At 49.2% G+C, this 20,533-nt stretch overlaps 9 protein-coding genes across 9 annotated transcripts; 5 read left to right on the top strand and 4 right to left on the bottom strand.

Annotated features, from left to right (window-relative positions):
• Window positions 1–47: 47 nt before the first annotated feature.
• N0V89_002617 (uncharacterized protein) lies at window positions 48–897 on the top strand (the record flags this gene model as incomplete). Its single annotated transcript, XM_056211424.1, has 2 exons — window positions 48–755; window positions 805–897. The coding sequence occupies 2 exons, from the start codon at window positions 48–50 to the stop codon at window positions 895–897; spliced, it is 801 nt and encodes a 266-aa protein (XP_056074897.1).
• Window positions 898–1,418: 521 nt separating this feature from the next.
• N0V89_002616 (uncharacterized protein) lies at window positions 1,419–2,463 on the top strand (the record flags this gene model as incomplete). The annotated part of the gene is made up of 3 exons (XM_056211423.1): window positions 1,419–1,804; window positions 2,091–2,245; window positions 2,303–2,463. The coding sequence occupies 3 exons, from the start codon at window positions 1,419–1,421 to the stop codon at window positions 2,461–2,463; spliced, it is 702 nt and encodes a 233-aa protein (XP_056074896.1).
• Window positions 2,464–3,683: 1,220 nt separating this feature from the next.
• N0V89_002615 (uncharacterized protein) lies at window positions 3,684–4,276 on the top strand (the record flags this gene model as incomplete). Its single annotated transcript, XM_056211422.1, has 3 exons — window positions 3,684–3,824; window positions 3,883–4,194; window positions 4,247–4,276. The coding sequence occupies 3 exons, from the start codon at window positions 3,684–3,686 to the stop codon at window positions 4,274–4,276; spliced, it is 483 nt and encodes a 160-aa protein (XP_056074895.1).
• Window positions 4,277–6,598: 2,322 nt separating this feature from the next.
• Window positions 6,599–7,211, bottom strand: N0V89_002614 (uncharacterized protein; the record flags this gene model as incomplete). Its single annotated transcript, XM_056211421.1, has 1 exon — window positions 6,599–7,211. A coding segment is annotated over one exon (613 nt), but the record flags the coding sequence as incomplete, so codon positions are not given.
• A 265-nt stretch (window positions 7,212–7,476) lies between these two features.
• On the top strand, window positions 7,477–8,021 carry N0V89_002613 (uncharacterized protein; the record flags this gene model as incomplete). Its single annotated transcript, XM_056211420.1, has 3 exons — window positions 7,477–7,480; window positions 7,581–7,700; window positions 7,747–8,021. The coding sequence occupies 3 exons, from the start codon at window positions 7,477–7,479 to the stop codon at window positions 8,019–8,021; spliced, it is 399 nt and encodes a 132-aa protein (XP_056074893.1).
• A 74-nt stretch (window positions 8,022–8,095) lies between these two features.
• Window positions 8,096–8,941, bottom strand: N0V89_002612 (uncharacterized protein; the record flags this gene model as incomplete). The annotated part of the gene is made up of 2 exons (XM_056211419.1): window positions 8,096–8,451; window positions 8,653–8,941. The coding sequence occupies 2 exons, from the start codon at window positions 8,939–8,941 to the stop codon at window positions 8,096–8,098; spliced, it is 645 nt and encodes a 214-aa protein (XP_056074892.1).
• Window positions 8,942–14,091: 5,150 nt separating this feature from the next.
• Window positions 14,092–14,480, bottom strand: N0V89_002611 (uncharacterized protein; the record flags this gene model as incomplete). Its single annotated transcript, XM_056211418.1, has 2 exons — window positions 14,092–14,336; window positions 14,411–14,480. 2 exons carry the CDS (start codon window positions 14,478–14,480, stop codon window positions 14,092–14,094), a joined length of 315 nt encoding a protein of 104 aa, XP_056074891.1.
• A 1,421-nt stretch (window positions 14,481–15,901) lies between these two features.
• N0V89_002610 (uncharacterized protein) lies at window positions 15,902–16,669 on the top strand (the record flags this gene model as incomplete). The annotated part of the gene is made up of 1 exon (XM_056211417.1): window positions 15,902–16,669. The coding sequence occupies one exon, from the start codon at window positions 15,902–15,904 to the stop codon at window positions 16,667–16,669; it is 768 nt and encodes a 255-aa protein (XP_056074890.1).
• Window positions 16,670–19,070: 2,401 nt separating this feature from the next.
• On the bottom strand, window positions 19,071–19,997 carry SOD4_1 (Cell surface superoxide dismutase [Cu-Zn] 4; the record flags this gene model as incomplete). The annotated part of the gene is made up of 2 exons (XM_056211416.1): window positions 19,071–19,406; window positions 19,464–19,997. The coding sequence occupies 2 exons, from the start codon at window positions 19,995–19,997 to the stop codon at window positions 19,071–19,073; spliced, it is 870 nt and encodes a 289-aa protein (XP_056074889.1).
• Between the last annotated feature and the right edge of the window lie 536 nt (window positions 19,998–20,533).

Genomic DNA, 20,533 nt, shown 5'->3' with positions numbered 1-20,533 from the left:
TCTCGAAACCAGAATATCCTGCGCCCATCAATGCCCCCACCATCCGGATGTCCACCCCGCAAGCGAAGCGCCGCCGGCTGAACGAAGCTACCAAGACACTGCACAAGCCGTTCAAATCGCCCTTTCGCACACCACTCAAGCCGAATCCCGGCTCTGATCCGCCCTCTTCAGATCCCCTAGAGGCTGGCACACCTTCGGGGTTTGCGGTATCGAATAATGGCATCGTTCAGGAGCGTCCGGTCTCCTACCGACCCTCCCTCGACCGTTTGACCACAGATGTGCCGATGCCAGTCTTGCTCCGCTCTAGCCTCCCAATACCTACGCACCCACGACTGTCACAGAAGAAAACCACGCCTCTGCAACAAAGCCTGACGCGGGAGATCATCGAGCTACGCAACGATATCCAGATACTTTCCCAAGCGCACACACTTGCGACGTCGTCGAAGGACAATGATCTGCTTGCGCTGAGCGAGCGGTGGCGCATAGCGAGTCGGGCTGCAGCTGAAGAGCTGTTTGCTACCACGCGTGATAGAGTGAATCGCATGGGTGGAGTAGGCGCCTGGAAAGATAGGGAAAGGGAGCAGAAAGAGTGGAGAATGAAGGCTGAGAGAGAACAGATGGAGGTCGAGAGGGAGAGGTTGGAGAAGGCGAGAGAGAACGGTGAAATCAGTGAGGAAGCTTACGAGCAATATGCGGATGCAAGTATAGGTGCTGAGCATGAGGAAAAAGAGACCTTCAAAGCTGCAGACGATGATGTGAGTCAACTGCGCCAAATCGTTTATATGATTTTATGCTGATTCTCAGCGGTCTTTCACTATGGACATGATGTTGAAGACACTCAACATCGATCTGGAATTGATTGGCTACAACAAGAAGGCGCAGCGATGGGACGGTTGATGCTTCTGCGCGGTACAACGGTATCCTATAGAGGTCAATTGCAAGCATGCAACTGACCCGCCACAGGCGCTTTCATTCACCCCAACCCTATCCCGACTGTAATGAACCTGCATGTATGAGGTTGGGACATGCTGCCCTCCTAAATTCCTAAGATATGTATTACGAGATATGCGTCAGTCATAACGTCCCTTCTTCTTGCAGCCCTCGGCACCACGCCGAGCAAGCTTTAGCTAGCGCCCGCACTGCTCGGTGCGGCTCCGAGATGGAACCCATCTTTTCAGAGCTGACTGTCCCATAGATACCAATGCGGCTCTACGATTATGACGATACGGATATTCCAAGGTCACGGAGATAACAACAATGGATATACGATGTGTGCGGCATCAATATATTATAGCGAAACGTGACGTCATGAGCATATTTCTCCACGGTTGTACTTCACTCATAAACTTTCGTAAGGTGCATATCTTTCAAAGACCTCACCAAACCCTCTATCTTAGTCCCCACTACCAACCTAGGCCATGTCCCTCAGGAACCAGAACGTCCTCATCACCGGCGCCAGCATCGGTATCGGCGCGGCCATTGCGCACCGCCTCGCACAGGAAGGCGCGAATCTGATCCTCTTCTCCCGGACCGAGTCCAAATTGAAGTACCTATCGCAAGACATTCAGTCCAACATCGGCGCCAACACTATCAGGATCTTTACTACAGCCGTGGATGTTTCCAATCAGGTGGAAGTGACCAAGGCCATCAGCAACGTGGTGAAGCAGAGCGGGCCCATTGACATACTCATCAACAACGCTGGCCTCGCACTTGGAGCACCGGCCGCATTTCAGGATTTAAGTATTGAAGATGTGGTTGCAATGACAGGAACGAATGTTAATGGGGCAAGTCTCCCAGGCACAAAGTGGATGCGTGTTTTCTGCCAAGCAAAAGAAAGACCATCTTTTAGTTACTATATAGAAAAGACTCTTTCCTTCGCTTAGCTAAGACATGAGGCAATGTACCATCCTCACTACTTTGAAACATAAACTGACTTTGTACCTTCGGGTTTGGCAGTATCTGTTCGCTACGTATGCTGTTCTGAACGACGGCAGAATGCGGGAAAGAAGGAAGGGAACGATTTTGAACGTTACGAGTACAACGGCATTAGAGGTCCCACCTTTCCCCGGCGAATCTATCTATCATGCCAGCAAACGCTTTCAGGAGGGCTTCACTGACGCTCTTCGGACAGAGTTAGGAGGGACCAACATTAAGGTTCTTGCTTTGCGGCCGGGTGTTGTGGCCACACATTTCCATGAGCAGAGAGTGGGTTTTGACAAAGATGCTTACAATGGTTTTATGGAAGGTAAGTTTATGTTGAGTGATGAGTACACCTAAGGTATAAGCTAATCAGTGTTCATAGGCTTCGAACCACTGCTTGCAGAGGACGTTGCCGAAGCTGCGGCGTGGATGTTGAGTGGGGAGGAAAGAATCAGTGTGAAAGCGTTAGATGTTGTGCCAAGTGCACAGAGGAGTTTGTCTGTATTTGATCGAAAGTGGAATGGGCGAAATGGGAAAGAATAAGAACTTGGCCGTCGTGTGGAGACAACTACTGGATGTTGCAGAATATCTGAACGCTGAGCAGAAGATATGATAGACATGACAAATGAGATTCCTCCTTTAGAAGCTTGCTGCGTAACTCAGCTACCTCTACCCGGCATTCAGCGGGACAAATCATCAACAGCCTGACTTGTAGGGCCTCCCTGACCAACGCATGAGCGTGGGCCATGGGATACCACGCCTTCTACCAGCCGCTAGTGTCCGCGCCTACCGGATTCCGGTAAATCAATTCGAGATCATCGACGCGTAACTTTGGGACGAAGCTTGGGCTCGTACTTGCTCGAGGTTGCAAAGTGGGTGGTTCTAGGCTGGGCGGCTTTCTATAGAGATGTAAGAGGAGCATGACAAGGTTATCAAGGGACAAAACGTGGTTTCAGGAGAACGGATCGTGTTTCGTGTGCTTTTTGACTATCTCGGGGCAGGCAGAATGGAAAGCAAATTGTGGTAAAACTGGGTAAGATTCTGAAAAGAGATCCGCTCTCGGAATCGATTGCTTAGCCTTCAGAGCGGAGATATTTGGTTACGCGAATGCTTTCGTGCGTCCGACGCCAGGACGTTGCTTCATGAGGTATCTAATGCTTCTCGCAGCCAACGTCTAGAACGTGTACTCTGCACGTGTGTATAGTATAGCGCAGGGTAACACATCAGTGTCAATTTGAGGGACTAGCAATATACTGTTGGAAAACCGTAGGAAAGTCAGCAAATCCCTGACGGAAGTGGAAGAGACTGCATTTCACGCACGACCAGGACTCATTCCCGCTTAGTAATGTGATAACACAGACATGATATGAGACACGTTTCAATAACTTTACGAAAACAGAGCACTTGCATCGCTTCGCCGCGTCAAGACGAGCGGTGAGATTGCGGATCGAGACGACAATCCCTTTCGAAATTTGCTCAACATTGAACTTAGAACAATTCGTCATGCTCCTGCGCGGATTCCGTGAGTTAGGATCGATGCGAGGGTTTCAGCAGGTTTCGTCGCGATTGAAGTACGCCTGTTAGGACTCACAGGAGCATGCGGACATCCAGAAATCCCCTAGTGCGCCAAGCACTGTGGGTCGAGCTTACCTTCGTCACCACGAACCTCACCTGTGAGCTGCAACACTCGAAAGCCTACGACCACGCCATAACGTACGTCCATCTACCGAATCTCGGCTGTCGCGTTCTGCTTACTCCTCAGCATGTTCTCCCGGCGCATTGTCGCGGCCCGCCCGCTGGCCCACGCCGGCGCGCCCGCACTCGCACGCCGACCGCAGTTCATCCAACAAGTCCGCACCGCCCTCACCGAAGCCGAGCACGCGGAACTCGCCGATCCGAACATGGTACCTTTCCTTCCAAGAGATATGGATGTTTTCGGTGGATGGGAGCTGACAAGGGCAGAACGGCGGCTACATCAACCCCCCGGCCGAGCTACGAAACAAACGCGACCCGTACGCCGACTGGTGGGACAAGCAAGACCGTCGTAATTACGGCGAACCCGTCCACGAGGACAACGACATTCAGGGCGCACTCTCGCTGCACGACTATGATCACTTCACGCCGGGCTGGGGAGGTGTGCTATTCGGCACCTTTGTAGTGGCAGTGTTCGGGCTCTGTGGGGCTGTGAGCTTGGTTTACCCAGACAGGGTCAGTGTGCCGAAGCAGTATGAGGACGGACTAGAGGCAGAGCTTGGTGGCCCGAGGGCTGTGAGGGTGAGTTTCCGCGATAGGCTAATGGGGGCGGAGAATATGCTGACATACACAGGCGAGGAAGTACGGCGAGGAGCTGAAGTAAAGCAGGGAAAGACATGACGATAAACGTGTATATAAACTGGAATCGATTTTCTTTTGTCTCGAAGATCAATACGTCCAACAATCTGAGATGCAGACAGTCTAGAGCTATTATGTATAGAGTGTGAATGTGTATGAAGCGACCTCGATCTTGCCGGGCGATGAACGACGTGGCGATGAACGAAGTGTACGAAAAGACTCAGTTGCCTGTGCGAGATGTTCAGAAAGCCTTTTCACTATTAGGTGCAGCTTCACCTAGACCCTTGCCTAGTAAAGGTAACGGAACACCACGCCTCAAAAAAGAAATCGTTCTCGGAAACATGTCTGTGGCTTCCATATCTCCGCGTCACCCAATTGACTCGCCCCAAACGGACATTATCCATGTATTCCTGCATGGGCAAGACAGACTGAAAGATAACAAGTAACACAAAAAAGAGGAGCAAAAGAAACGGACGCAATGCCAGACTCAACTTAGGCGAAGCAACCGCCCAGAAACCAAATTAATGGTTTACTGTTGGGTTCGAACACACGCTCTCAGGTTCGTCTGGTAGCATTGGTTACCACAGGGTTACAAGTCAGTCAGACTGCCTCGCAAACCACTATGCCATGTGCCGCAGGCACCAAGCTTAGAGCGGATGTTGATGGAATTTGCTCGCCTTAGAGCACTGATATACTCGTCAAGTGAAGATTGTGCAGGCCCTCGTGGGCCGCAGTGCCGGCAAACGCGCTCTTCTCTTTGCGAACAACTTCGACGAGGAAGGCGCGTGAGTGCCCGCGTCGACGAAAGCCGCGCTCTTGCCGTTGCTGAGGCAATGTGCAAGTTTTCTAATGGGCCCGCGGGCGTGTCTTACCAGCTCAATCCTTCCTCCCTCACCGCCCTCCATCGTTTTGTGAGGCAGCTTTACATTGACACCAATTGCAAGGACTAACCCAAGAAACCCTCGCAGTGCGAGCGCACTAGCTCAATCCGCGCAATTGCAAGCATAAAGCGCGAGATCGCTGGCGAAACCTTCCATGTGCCTCCAGTGTCGCAATGCAAAAGCCCGTTGGTCACTACGCTTAGGGATCAGATTCGACGTGCCTTTTTTAGGTACATTGCGGACAGCGCTGCAGCACATGCTAAAACTTGACGATACCGTCCCTATTACGGTGTACAACATGCAAGGACCGGAAACAAGGACTTTCCGCATGCTCGCAGAATCCTGATTCGCCGCGGCCCCAGGTCGTGAAATACTCCCGCAAGTTTAGATCTAGCAATGAGATTACAATAGATACCGAGGTATTCGAGAATTCCATCGCTGGGTACACACAGGAAGGTTTGTCAGCCGTCATTCCTTCTGAGGGAACGACAGCCACCGATAGGACTCCTACTCTTGGTCAGCCACTTCTTTGCAAGCCATGAACTTTTGGAGACGCTCGTGGCGTACCAGCCCTCAAAACGCGGCAATCGACGCCTTGAATGAGACAGTGACCTTGCCTTGAACAAGCTTGCTTACAGGAAATTGTCAACTGAATCCAATCCCCAAAATTTCGTCCTTGACACGTACACTCATCTACTGGAACCACAGAAACGGCTCTTCGTGACTTTACAGTGATTTCATACAAGAAGGTGATTATTTTCGTGTATTGGCACCTTTTCTCCAATTATTCCCTGGTTCCGCGCTTTGGCACCGGCACGAAAGGAGTTACTCGCAACGTCCCTTACCCGATCCCATGAAACAATCAATTGAAGAACGCCACGATTGTTGTGTACAACTATCACAGTCCTAAAAGCACGCTTAAGCAAGTCCTCGAATCATTGCCTAACGTCGTGCTATATTACTCTGTAGTCGCGCCGTCAACACGAAGCTGTTCTCTGTAGGATGGATGTAAACGTGTCTGCGGTGACATCCAGGGTTAGTGCGTGCAGCACCAGACTCGCTTCAATAGCAGTACCAGACTTACTTGAGATGTTCTAAATAATCGCATCGATATCAAATGCTCTTACTTACCTCGTCGTATCGGCTTACTGTCGCTACAAACTGTTTGATTTCCTCGTTGAATTTCCCTGCCTCCTCCCAAAATAGCCAATGACCACTCTCAAAAACGGACCATGTGGGTTTATAGCCGCCATTCCTAACTTTTTGTCCGTTCTCGACCCTTCGGATGGTCTCCTTCATGCCATCTAACGGAAAACAGCCGCTTCTTCTTCCGGCCATGACCAACACAGGTACACTAATCTGCTCACAAGCCTCTCTGTGATCGTACCTAGTGTGATCGGCTAACAGCCTAGCTAACCAGACCGTATCACATCTTCGACTTTGGCCTGTGAAAAACGTCTCATCACTGGTCTTGCGCTCTTCACTTGCATCATCTCCCGGAAGCGGCTTGTAACGGTACCCCAAACAGTCCGCAACAAGCCCCTTAAAAGCACCCTCCGGGTCTTGGATCCACGCCTGTTGGGCGACCAACATCGACCTCTCGTCAAAGCATCCTCGGTGGGCCTTGTACTCATCCCAAGAATCGAAGGTTGAGCGGTCCTGCAGAGGTGCTTGATCGACAAAGACCATACCTGCAAAGCCATCATCGCTGAAAAGCTCGACATAAGTCCACAGGATCGCGGCGCCAATTGAACAACCCACTGGGACTATCTTCACGTCCGGAAGAGCACTTCTAATGTGTGAGACGAGTTCTTTTAGGTCTGCGGCTAGACGGTCGACGTGGTATCCGCCTTTTGGACGACCAGAGTCGCCGTGCCCACGAAGATCGATGCCTATCACCCAGGAATCACTAGAAAGATAGCTGTAATTACGCTGAAAGTATAAGGATGATCCTGAGAAGCCATGTATAAGGAGCGTGAGGGTACTGTAATTCTTCTCCGCCGATATAGGGTCGAGTGGCTGCGAGGTTCGGAAGGCGAGTCTACAGCCATCGTTGGCAGTTATGTGGGAGTACTCCATCGTGTCTGTGATCTCCGGGCGAGCTTGAGGAAGTGAAGATGCATCTGAAACGCTAGGTGGGAGCTTGACCTTAGGTTCCGATTATGACATAATCATTAGCCCCACCCCACTCTATTCCATTCTGTACGTTGTTTTATCCGCACGTGCCTTAGTACTCAAGCGTATTCGGTGGTCAGACCCCAGAAACCTCTATCTTGTATGTATATGTGAAGGATTAACTAAGAATGCAGGCATAAAGCTAGTGTGGGCCAAGGCGCTGACAACCATGTGTAACTTTCCACGGAGGCGTTACAGGTTCCAATGATGAGACCCTCAAGTTGTGCTATTACTCTTATCTACCTTCTCTTATTGCCCGCGCTACGAATAAAGGGCTCGAGTGGGAAAACCTCCGTCTCCGGCTTGATGCCGTCGTAAATCTGAGCCCATCTGGAACGAAGCACTTCGGGTGTGCCACGCATTCTCCGGGTCGCGCAGCCAAGACCGCAGAAGGTGGCGTCTGCTCTCGATATTAGTATAAGTCGACTCAAGAAAACAGCAATGAAGACCAACGTTTTTTTTTGGGCTATCCGTGAATCCATCACGAGCATGGAATACTGCCAGGTTGTTTACGTATTGAATGTCACCTTTTTGAAACTCGGTATTGACACAGAACTTCTCCCCGGTGTAGTGAAGCGTGTCCAACGCCTCGGCTTGCGCTTCTGTAATGGGAGGTATTTGTGGGCTGCGAGGAAGAGCGCCAAAGCCGACGAAGTAACGGCGGCCATATTGGAGCGCGACCCGCTGAGGATCATCGCCATGAGCGGGCAGTAGATGTGTGAGAGGACGCTCAGACCATTGTTTATCAGCTTTCTCAAATCTGTCCATGTCAGTTCTAGCTTCAAGTTCTATGAGGGCACAAACATCTCGTAATCCCAAGATGTTGTCAAAGTATGGATCAAGTCAGGTCGTGCGCGGGCAATTTCGTTGTACACTTTCCAAGTACTCGCCAGTTTGCTAGCACCTCCGCTCAGTGCCGTCTCCAGCACAAACAGAGACACGAGATCCCCTGAGTCTGTGTGGAAGACCTGCTTATCGGTGGTATAAGCCGGGCTGCCGATGATTTTGTCTGGGTCTGAACGACTGAGGTCCTTGATATGCGACAATACTACATCGGCTGACTTTCCATCATATTTTTGATCTTGTCGACCTCGCTGAGGCGCGATGTGTGCAGATAGTCCAGCGTATATCATAATGTTCTCCTCTCGAGTATGTTTGTCGACCTGCAATCCACGGTTCACGAAGAACCCGTGACCGCTATGAAGCTCACGAGACAATTCTCGAAGCTCACCATGCAAACGAGGCAAGCGAAACGTCTCCTGATTGATATGACTGGGTGGTAAATTAAGCGCTGAGTGACCATTTTCAGTATTGCTTTTGGTGTTTTGGGGATGTATGTAAGTACCTTGGAAATAAGCCACAGCTTCATCAATCTCTGCCAACTGCTCGTCCTTCAATACATAGATCCAGTCGTATGTCTCGGCCAGTATCTTGCCGTCCCAGACCAATTTCCCCTCCAACTCTTCAGGAAACCCTTGTGGCAATTTCGTCTCGAGGCCCCCTGCAGCAAGTCGTCTAGCCGCACGAGCCTGCCACTTTTCGTAATTTGGTGCATAGTCAATGTCTGATTGGTCTGGATGACTTTGAGCTGCCGGTGTGACCCAAGTGACAGTGTTGGCTATTCTGGTAGTCATTTAGTGGTAGAGCCTCTGTCCGAAGACTTGTATAAATCCCTGAATATACCTAGGTAGTCTTCGTAGTTTGATGTTGCTTCGAATGTGGCATTGTTGTGACATGTTACTGCATAAGACACGTGATGTACCCCAACAAGAATCCTAAGCACGTCATGATGGGGTTATGTAGAGTGCGTGCTCCGGCAAACGTTCGCCGGATTAACATCACCATAGCCATTGGTTACGGCAACGTCCCGAAAACTGCCTACTTGTTTTCGCTATTGGCTAAAGGATTCGGAAGATATAAGTTGAAGGGGCCATCGGGAGGCAGGCAATACAGAGGTAGGGTGCGCTCTTAGTGCTATTAAGCAGCTACTTCGCATACTTAAGGTTATACCATACGCATCACTACTTAATAAAATACTAACAACCTTGGAATTTATATTAAAGCTATTCCTACGAGCGTTGCCTAACAGCACGTGAGAAAAGTGCTGAAAGAGAACACCTCTAGCCGTTGTCTGATCTGGGCAGCACCTTAGCTGTGCATGAGGTACATTAGTCCACCACCTAAGTCCTCTAGCCCTAGAGCACTGACGACGTACGCCTTTCCCAAATGGTCTCTCTTGAAGTAGGATTTATATGCCTATGGATGATGGGCAGAGATCGTATTATATCCTTATGGTATCACCGACTACCCCCCTTCCATCGAGTACAAGGTGTATCTCCAGCATAAGTATATCTATGCAGGATACAAGGCTCTATAACTTAGAAAACCTTCCCTGAGAACCTTAGTATATCACTCTATTACTATCTATACTAAAGTGCATGTTTAGATACCTTACAAGGGAGAAGAATAAGCGCTATATAACCTTATAGCCTAGTAACAGTAATTGTTTAGTAACATACGAGACAAAGATAATATGCTGGGATCTACCTGGTCTAATTACTACTCGATCTGATGCGAGCGCTGGCTCTCTAGGAGCTTAGCGTTTGGTGTGCTACGTATGTTTGATTGACACTCGAGTATATTCATGCTAGAAGTATGTGACTCTACTTATTAGAATGTTGGTACGCGATTTGCGGCGCTGTTACTAAGTAATAGGGCATTTTGCGCTGCTTTCCACACTCTAGTGCATGTTTTTTTTTCTTCGCCAAGCTCTATTCAATTCCCTACACCAAGTGGTGGGGACTGACCAGCCGATATCTCTTTCTATCCACTAAAGAGCGCTAGCGATATCCATCTTATGAGACATATATAAAGACCAGGACTAGACTTGATTATGTTGATTATTTGTGGACGACTGTAACGCATGCGGCTCTCGGGACGAAACAACCATCCATAACATAACTTTCCATGAAAGACTTGTACGGTACTGATCTGGTCTGATACCACCCAAACGAGCGGCCAAGCTATACAGCTGAAGACATCGCTTCGTAGTACACGTATAGGTAGCTGCATCCTTGTTGTCTATTAACTGCATGAATATGCTACGCCATACCATGTGTCTTAATCCTAACCTCATTCTTTACCATGCCCCTGTCGCGCGTTTCTGGAAGCCTACGAACGGTCCCTGCGTGTTTAATATGCATGTTGTTATCCGCATCATCTAGCTTCATGTACTGCCCATCAAATCCGTTGAATATCGCACTCATTGAGCTCTTTGTTATGTAAATGCTTTCCTTGACGAATGTGGTTCGCTCTAATCCTTTAGTGTAGAGCCATTTCTCCACGCGCTGGCACGGAAGAGGGCCGTGAGCTTGGGAAAGCAAATTTTGAGATTGCTTGACGTGAGATCGCCTGCGCCCCAGAACATGAGATAGTCTTGTTACCGCTGTTCTGAATGCGGACAGCGATCCCAACCGCGGCGAAGATTGGAGCGCTACAGAACGTCAGCATGATGGCTCCCTAAGGGAGGCTCGAACGTACTACATGCCAAACGTAAACGCAAGAAAAACGAGCACCTTCTCGAGCCGGTCCATCTGCAACTTGGTTACAGCGTAAATTGGAAGCAGGAGTATGATCTAGTGAGTGTGCTACAGCCGCCGCTTATGTTCAAGATCCATTTCTGTGACATCATGCGAAATGCAATGTCTCATGGCGGTGTTACGCATTTGTGTGACATAACGCCTGTAAGGGCATATGAGGCCGCACATTGGTTCAATGTCTGCCACAACGAGTGACGACGCGTATTCTCCCCACACAGATGGAGCACATTCGACGTTACTATTGTCGCATTCATTGCCGTAATATTTCTCTCCCATACTGTGACGAGTATAGTGAAGAAGTCTGAGTGCTGGCCTTGAAATAAGATCTGGGATAAGTCGCTTCCCATATGCGACAGTACCAGACTAGAACACGAGGTAGAGAACATCCTCGAAGGTTAAGATCTGTTTGACCCAGAAGCGGACGTAGCTGTGAAGGTTGAAGAATAAGGTGATGATGGGTATGTATATGGATATGGTGATAGTCGCAAGGTACCTATGATACATTGTACTACCTTGACTGGTGTGATGGAACCAGGCAAGACGTGTCGTAAGGTGTATTTACTGGGTACCAGCAACTGCGAATCCTGGAGTATTTAGAGATTGAGGAGCTTCTTTGGTTAAATGATACTAACAAAGAGATTAAAAAAATGGAACGTACATAAGCGATTGCTGATTAAGCAACGAACCTATTAAGTAAGGAAAGATAAGATCCAGACATCTTGGCACCTTATGTCCCATTGCCGTTCGTGAAATTTATAAGGATCATTCCATCTTTCCTAAATTTAGGATGAAGGTCTCCACTATGCTTGCTTATGTTGTGGCTGCCGCCACTGCAGCACCTGTCTGTATATAGGAACAATTGGTTTCGACTAGTGGCTATGCTAACTCTGTGTAAAGTCAATCGCGCAAACTTCGAGTCTGATAGTGCACTTCAAGTAGATAAGGCGGACCAATTTTCGTACGTAATAAGGACTATGTTCGGTTCGGATAGTGAGCTCTAGGTGGGCAGTGCTGGCGCGTCCCCCTACACGCAGAAGAGGAAGATCTTCGAACTGGATAGGGAGTCCTAGGTAGAAAATGCTGGTGTGTTATTGTATGTACGGGGGAATATCTTTGAGCCTGATGGTGCCCTTCAGGTAGATAGTGTCGAAGCATCGTCGTAGACATAGAAGAGGATCTTCATTGAAGCCGATGGTGCGCTTTAAGTCGATAATGCTGATGCGTCCTCCTATGCGCAGAAGAGGATAATCTACGATTCTGATAGTGAGCTCTAGGTAGACAGCGCTGGTACGTCGTTGTATGCACAAAGGGATATCTTTGAATCAGATGGCGCCCTTCAGGCAGACGCCGCCGATGCGTCCTCTTACACACAAGTAAGCGGGGTTAGAAATTAAAGTTCCAAATACGTTCGCTTCTTTTCTATTCGAAATGTGGGCGTCATTATTAGGCTGTCTGAATGCACTGCACTATCATTGTCGGATATTGTTAGCAGATAGCTCACTGATGATCAATTCGCTTCCGCAGTGCCTAGGCCTTCTCTCATTAAGCAATTCCCACCTGTGGCAAACGGCCCCTTGCGTGGCGTCTGCTATCCCAAGCAGGCGCAGATGTCGGTTACGTGGGCCTCAGCCCCCGCTGCATACCTATGGTTCACGGTCGTCCCAGCGTAACAATTCACTTCCTGCATCATAGCCTTGCGCGTCGCAATTTTTACACCTGCGTAAACACAGTAGCCTGGTCTCACATCGCAGATTAAAATCTACTACCACTATCTTACCCCTCCCTTCCAGCTTTCATCGTGTCTCCGCATCTCCACAACTAGTAGCACGACAAACATCCACCTTCACCACGTCCATCGCTTGCGCCAATATGTCAGCCGTGCAAGAAGAAGCGTCGCAGTGAGCTTTCGAGATAACAACAGTCTATTTCGAGATGTTAACCAAACGTAGATACACGACAGCTTTTGCCTTATTCGAAGCGTTAGAGTAGGTAAGTATTTGCGTTATCAGTACTTTACGAAAAGAATGCCCCCACCCCTACCATTGTACAGCTCCCTATTTTAATTAATTGTATTACCTATAGTATATATCTACTCAACAATTAGTTAAAATGCGTTGGTACCCCTATTTTAACAGCTTAGTGCCCTATTTTAACGTCTACCACAACCAGATCTAGCTAGCATTCAACAAGATCTAGCCAGTAATAGAGTGAATCTATCATACAATTGATAAAGGTTGGGGATCTGTACCATGGTCGGGTGGGGGCATTCTTTTCGCAAACGATAATATCGATACTTTGTCCATCAATGTTTTCTACCATCGAAGCAGGCCGGCATTACAGCATGTTTTGTCAATGTTGGTTCCGATCACCCTTCCATTATCGAGGCCATCATCAAAGGCAAACGGGAGCGACCAGACAAATGGTCGCGTTTCATCACGTGCCCCGCCGAGATCACAGTGCTCTCTATGGCTGACGGCTATGCTCGCATAAGCGGAAAACCACAAGCTGTGGTGATTCATGTCGATGTTGGAACATAAGCGCTAGGCCAAGCTGTCCATAATGCCAGCATCGCCCGGGCCCCTGTGTTCATTTTTGCGGGCCTTTGCCCGTATACCGAAGCTGGTGAGCTAAAGGGCTCGCGGACGGAGTACATGCACTGGTTGCAGCAAGTTCCAGATCAAGCAGCCATCGTCCGACAATATTGCCGATATACCAGTTCATGCAAATTCTCATACAGCGCCTGCGAAAGACAAGTAGATCCACGAAATTGCAGGTGTGGACATACGCCTATCATAACATCCGAAACGCCACGGTTGAAAACCCCATCAAAGTCTTACTTCCGCGCCACGTCCCGGCCTTCTGGAACCCTTCACAAGCCGCATGCACACATTTGAGGGGTATCCATCAATTTTCGACTACCCGTGCTCTAGTTGAAACTTCACAGCACAGCATTGTGGTACAGCTTCAGTATTACTCTTAGTATGGCCCATTCGGAGAGATACCGTTTCTTCTCGCATTTCCAAATTTTGCTGCTTCCGTGGCAGTGCAGTGCAGTGCACCTCGTTAACAGTTGCTTGCACATACTGACCCCACTGGTCTCCCTGAACCATCCCTTCTGGGCCTCTTTCCATGAGCTTATAATTCTGAACCTGTTTGTGTATGAGGCACTACAGCGAAAATATTAATCAGTGGTGGATACGGACACCATGCCTGTCTTCGAAAGGATTGGGCTTCAACGTGTATTCACCCTTCTTCAGCGCCCTCCTTCTCGCCCACTGGTCCAGTGCTTTCCAGTTGACACATGTGGTCTGTCCTTCAGATATCATTCGGAAGCCATCAGGAAGGACATGGGTTTTGTCCCACTCAGGGATGTAGACTGCGGTGTTCGGGTGACACATGATGTCGTCTCGCAAACGCTCGATGCAATGGTCTAGCCAATCAATCAGAACGCCGAAACGAAAAAAGCAGGTCTGCTTATCACGTTGTCAACAAGGTCAGACTTACCGGAGTGTTCTTTTGTCCATATGCCAGTATCAGGCTTATAGTCAGGGATTTTGTCATGATAGTAGTCCATGTGAATGACTTTACGCAACCTTTCCAGGCAATGAAGGCTATGCCAAACCGACATCGTGCCCAGATAATCGCCGTCGGTAAGCTGTACTCTGTTTGTCAGGTTCTCGCCTTGAAGTCTCATCTCTGCCTCTGAGACACGGATGATTTGACCTATATCGTCGCACGTAAATCAGAAAAAACGGATCACAAGGGGGGGCCAGTATTAACCTACCGGTGAGAAGCTCATTCCACAATGCATCTAGTCGGGGCCCTGGTTTCTTATCGAATGGCGACCAATCTCCGTCTTGCCATATTCGTTTCGGGGCGTACTGCACAACTTCATTGGCTGGGGCTTGATTGATCTCAGCTCATGTCGGTGGAATGCGCAAAGGTCAGCCAATAAATTCCTGTCTGCTTACAGTATGGTAGCCCCCCAGCAAGGTATAGGTGAGCATGGTGGTTCTGCATGGCTAGGCGTGTGTTCGTTTCGAGGAAGCAGATGTAAGCCAACGCGATGAGTACTATCGTCTTGAATAGGTGACGGGTACGATTGCTTTTCGTGGCGGAAAAACACCGGCAGCATTCTTTGTTCGGTAGCAGGGCTGCGCTTTCGACATCCTGCGCAAGGTCGATGTCATGGCCATCGTTCGATTTTGTGATCCCCATCGCAGCTAGGATTTGTTTCGAGCCATACATGTTTAACAGTCCCTGAAGGTGGATAGACTAGACACGGTGTGGATTTCCGCAAGTCTACGGCGCCCACGCAATGTATATCGATGTCGAATTTCCTAATTGAGTTCACAATAGACTCTTTATGTACGGCGTCAAATTGCAGGGAAGCGAAGCGAGGAGGCGCATATAGGGTTTCAGTCAAGCTCGAAGCGAGTGTGCCTCCTTTGTTTTCAAAAGCTTCAGCTCCGAGTCTTGATTCACGTGCGAGGTCCTGTTTTGGGTATCGTAACTTCGCGCCGTGGAAGGTAGCCTGCGACTTCGACGCTAAATATGGGTCTCGATCTATGCGCAACTCAAACATCGGCGCTCAATACTGCGAGTGCAGATGCCATGCTACCGCTCGGAAGGTCGATGACCATGCTTTGCACGGCGCTGAACGGCGCCAAACTTGTTCATTCGAGAGAAACGATTACGTCATCATACTAGACTAGCAACAGGTGGTGAAATAATTCGTGAGGGTTATGTAAGCTGCATTTGCCCCAGGTGCCTGGAACGTGGTGGGAGCCAGGCTTACATAACCCTCACGAATTATTTCACCACCTGTTGCTGGTCTATCGTCAGTGCCGTCGGTGACATTCCATCGATACTGTAGGTCTCACGGCCAGCATCCCAATCTCCGTCGAGTTCCATCTACCAATTCCCATGCATCGATTTGCGCTTCGACGCTTTGGTTCCTGTCGCTACATATCTCTCGTTTGCCGTCCACGCCTGATGTCTACCTTCCACCTCGACAGGAGTGTTTTCACCCCAGCCTTGTATAAACAAGTCACCGATATATGGCTAGTCGGCGCAGATGCCGAAGGGAAGAAACTGGACGACAGTGCGGTTCTAAGATGGTTTCGTGGCGACGCTGAGCTAGACCGCATATGCAAGGACAACTTCGCGCACGTTTTAGATAGCATCGGACCGGAACAGTTGCCTGAACCCACTGCGAAACCATTTCTCCAAGAGCTAGAGACGATTCAGGAACAGGAAAAAGGGAGTGATGGTTCGCGAACCGCCTGGGCGGCTTTGAGCATGGTGATATTGCTAGACCAAATGCCGCGCAATATCTTCCGCACAAATGAAGGCCTGAGCAAGGTGTACACGCACTATGACAAGATGGCTTTGGACTTTGTCGTATCATTGTTGTCAACATCTTCACCAATTGCTCGGCCGGATCTCCACCCACCATGGCAGAATTCCTTTGCGCACATTATGTGGTTCTACCTACCGCTGGAGCACTCTGAAGATATTGAGGCTCACAAACAACTTGACGATCTCGTCGCGCACTTCTCAGAACACATCGAAAAGTTGGAAGGCTATGAAGCGACGAGAAGCCTTGTGGAAAGTTTCATGAAAGCAGAGAAAATGCATAGAGAGCCTTTAGAGAAGTTTGGGAGGTACCCGCATCGGAATGGTGCTTTGGAAAGGACGAGTACCGAACAAGAGCAAAAGTTCTTGGAGGGCGGTGGTGCGACGTTTGGAGTCGCACAGTGATAAGGTGGAAACTTCAAACCATGCATTCGTCCTCTCTCCGATATCCCGAAACAACCCGCTCATGCCGCGGCACTGACGTCTCCCTAATTACAGTCTTCTCATGCTCTTCCTTGGCTTTCCTATACAAAGTTCACCACGCCAGCCTTTCTGACGAGATACTGCCTCTGCACCTCATATGCAAAACGAGCTGCGGTATACATGGATTGATCTAGCGATGATCTGTGGTTCTACCTTGAAAGCGAACAAGACCTCACTTCCTGATGGTAACGTTCGTCACGACCTCTTTTTCCCAAGGTCGCCAATGTGCAGTTGCTGGATGTGTCAGCACATGTTGGTAAGTTCCATGGAGGGCTCACAGAAATCATGCGGCTTTTGAGAAGCCTGGGACAGTGGATCACCAGGTTCTAACTCCTGCACTAGGTGATCATTCTATTCTTATCCTCAACTTCCAGCACACCATTATATGCGCTCCTAAACCAAGTTTCCACAGTCAGTGATCGCTCCAACATTAGGATCGTGGTCAACCAAAAATTCGAAGTCTTGTGCCCTAAATTTTCGAGCTCTTCAACAGCTGGATGGGCCCTGCATAGTAGAAGCGAAACGCGTGGCCACTTTATAATGAGCCGGGGCGATGGTAGACCTCTCGATCATAGGATATGTTCATGCGCAATCCAATAATTACATGTCACGCCAAATGATTTCAAGATGACTACTAATATGCTATACCAATTTTGACCTATAATGTTTCTCATGTACTATAGGATTATTAGCCAGGTTCTGTTGGATCTAATGTTCTCGGCCTGGTAGACGTTAAAATAGCGCCCCAAGGTGTTTAAAAGTCAAGTTGACCAATGATCAGTCTCTTATCGTCCTGTGAAGAAGGTACCCAGAGATATGATGAGGTGGGGAGAGATTACTGTAATCGACAACAACGCTTGGCTTGAAGCTCACTCAATCGCAAGGGACGCTACAAAAGGCACACTACGAAAATCTAAATCTAGTTGACGTGGCGCAGCACCAAGAGATATAGTCAATTACAAAAGTTCCTCCCCCGCCTTTATGTAGCTCTAGATTAATTCTTGATTGATTTATTAGATGTCTATGATTCACTCCAAAGCACCGATAGTGCAGTCTTTGTTCATTCTATACCGCACGTACATTGACAAAACATTCCTTCCTACGGTTCTAGACACAGCCTACGAGCGAACACATTTCAGTGGCGGCTTTAAAAATACCTGGATGGCCGGAATTGAGACCGAGATCGTTGAGTTTAGACAGCTGTAGAGTTCGCCTGGTATCATAGGTCTATACACTGACATGTCATTAATCAGGGAGCTGGTCACAAATGATTGTCCAAAGCCTGACTGGCGACTCAATCCCTATCTGGCGTCAACATTCTCAAAAGTCCTTGATCGTTGATAAAATTTTCGATTTCGGGATGTGTAGATTTTCCCTCATAGATCCGAGAGAGTACCACTAACCACTTCGCATCCGAGCTACACACCTATACATCCATTAGCCCGATCACCTGGGCTATTGCGGCCCCATAGCTGATATCGCACTATTGTAGCGTGATCTGGATATCTTTCGTATCACGCTTTCAGCTGCACATTGTCACATGTACGCCTTCTGTCTTCATGTCAGCTGCGTGGCCGGACTAATCGTAGCGACCAGTAACCACCCTCTCATAATCTTCGAGAATACCCGGCAAAAAGGCCCTTGAGTGATGCTCACTTTCTTGCAGAGAGCACGCAAACCAAGCCTTGTTGATGGGTCCTGGGTGCTAAAGAATCTTGGTAGTCATACAAAACCGGGAGCTCGCCGTATATGATCCTTTTCTCGCATGTCTTGTCGGTAAAGCAGCAATTTAAAACATCGAGCACAGCGGAGCTTTAATCTAGCGGTCTCTGCTTCTGCAAATCAAAACTGGGAAACATATATGGCGGCCGAAGACGACTCAGAGGGTTATCATACTGGAGGCTCTGCGAGCAAGAACGGAAATGCTTCGGCTTCGCATAACATCGAAGATGAATACAATGACGCTGTACATGAGCAAATCGTGCGACGTATGGAGATGCCCGACTACAAAGAGGAACTGCTATGGAATCGTGAATACTTCCACAGCACTGTCCGGACCCGAACTTGTCCGACTTTTGGACGATCCTTCTTATCAAACCCGGAATTTTCGCTCGCAAGGCGAACAAGGCAATCCAACATATTAAGGGTTCCCACCAAGGGAGGATCCTGTGGTTGACTGGTCGCTGATAGGTATGTCATGGTTAGCATACTTCACATCTGATACATGCTGGACATGTCCACTTGATCACATCTCTTTCTGGCTAGATTGGGACGACGCCGTGTGTATTCTGGTTATAACTCACAGTAACAACAGCGAATAATATTACAATAAGAGCCCAAACACAACAGCCGCCACAGCCATACCAACGGTTGCTGCATTTTTGTCTGCACTTCCAGGAAATTCTGGCGTACCCGTCGCCGAAGGCAGTGTCACGTTTCCAGTGCTGGTCGCATTGCCCGAAGTCCCGTTTGCTCCGCTCACCATCTCAAAGTTCGCACACGTCAACCTCGTAGTATTGCTTGTATGGATCACGAATCCCAAACCACCGAAAAATGCCGCACTGCTAGGGTCCGTACTGAGGTATGGATCAACGAAGCTTGTCATGAAACTGTCCTGGGCCATGATCTTTCCCCCATGTTTACCCGCCAGGTCGCCTACCTAAGGAGTAAATCTATCAGCGAATTGGTGCTATGAAGAACGACTCTCACCGCTTACCTGACAAGTCTCCGGAGCAGACGCATCGCACATGTAGTACTCGCCGCGATTTGTGGGATCGAGGTGGCCAAGTGTAGCCGTGCAATTGCCGTCGCTAGGGACGGATAGGGTGTGTATGTGGTATGGGAACGGTCCATATTGCGCTTGGTTGGGAAGACCAGTCAGGTTGACGGTGAACTGAACGCCAGAGTGTGTACCGACGGCTACGATAGACCCGCGAATCACGGTTTCTACATATGGGTCGAACATAGTGTCCGGTAGGTCGGCGCGATAGGTCGCAGCGGGCAGGTTCGATTGGGCAGTTGCGGTGCCAGCTAGCCCAGTGAAGCCCGGATTTACAGGGCCGGGATTGATAATGGCACCCTCGAGCGTGTCGACACCAGCGAAAGGCGTGCCGGTGGGCAGAACGGGAAGAACCCCTGATTTGGTGGTGCTGAGTACCTCAGGAGGCGGAGGAGGGCCTTGTGCCTGTGAGGCGGACTGGCCATGAGCAAGAGTAATGAGAGTGGAAGCCAGCAGAAGTGAGTGGTACATCTTGTGCGAGAATCGACGACGTGATTGTGATTACGCGAATGGAGGGGGCATGTATCGCATGTGAGGAAACAGACTAGCAGTGTACTCAACTTATATGCGATGCTCAATGCAGGAACAAAGAGTTTACCATAGACTGACATCACGACTAAGCTCGCTTGTAGCATCCAATATACCGTTGAAGCTCTGTCTCGCTACATGACAAGGGCCGCACGGTCAGAATCGATCTCGCATTCGCACTCTCGCGATGAAAGCGAGCCGTGGACGGCACAATCTATCCAGTAGCTGACCTGGGGTAGATGTGGGGAGCCAATAGATGCAACACTAGCCTCAGCAATCCCGATATTCCAGGTCTCAGGCGCGATTTCGCGCCTGGTCGCGGTATAGATGATTGGAGACGTAAGTGTGGCGCGACGCCAAGCTGACTTCACCACTCGATGAAAGGAGCCTAGTGCAAATGGAACAAGCACAGTACAGGGTCACTCAAGTCGACAACGTCGCGTGGCTGGTGTATGGTGGCAGGATCGCATTCAGGATGA

The sequence above is a fragment of the Didymosphaeria variabile genome, assembly GCF_027946475.1.
Source record: "Didymosphaeria variabile strain IMI 356815 chromosome Unknown scaffold_2, whole genome shotgun sequence".
Taxonomy (NCBI): Eukaryota; Fungi; Ascomycota; class Dothideomycetes; order Pleosporales; family Didymosphaeriaceae; genus Didymosphaeria; species Didymosphaeria variabile.
This window is presented reverse-complemented; position numbering and strand designations above follow the sequence as displayed.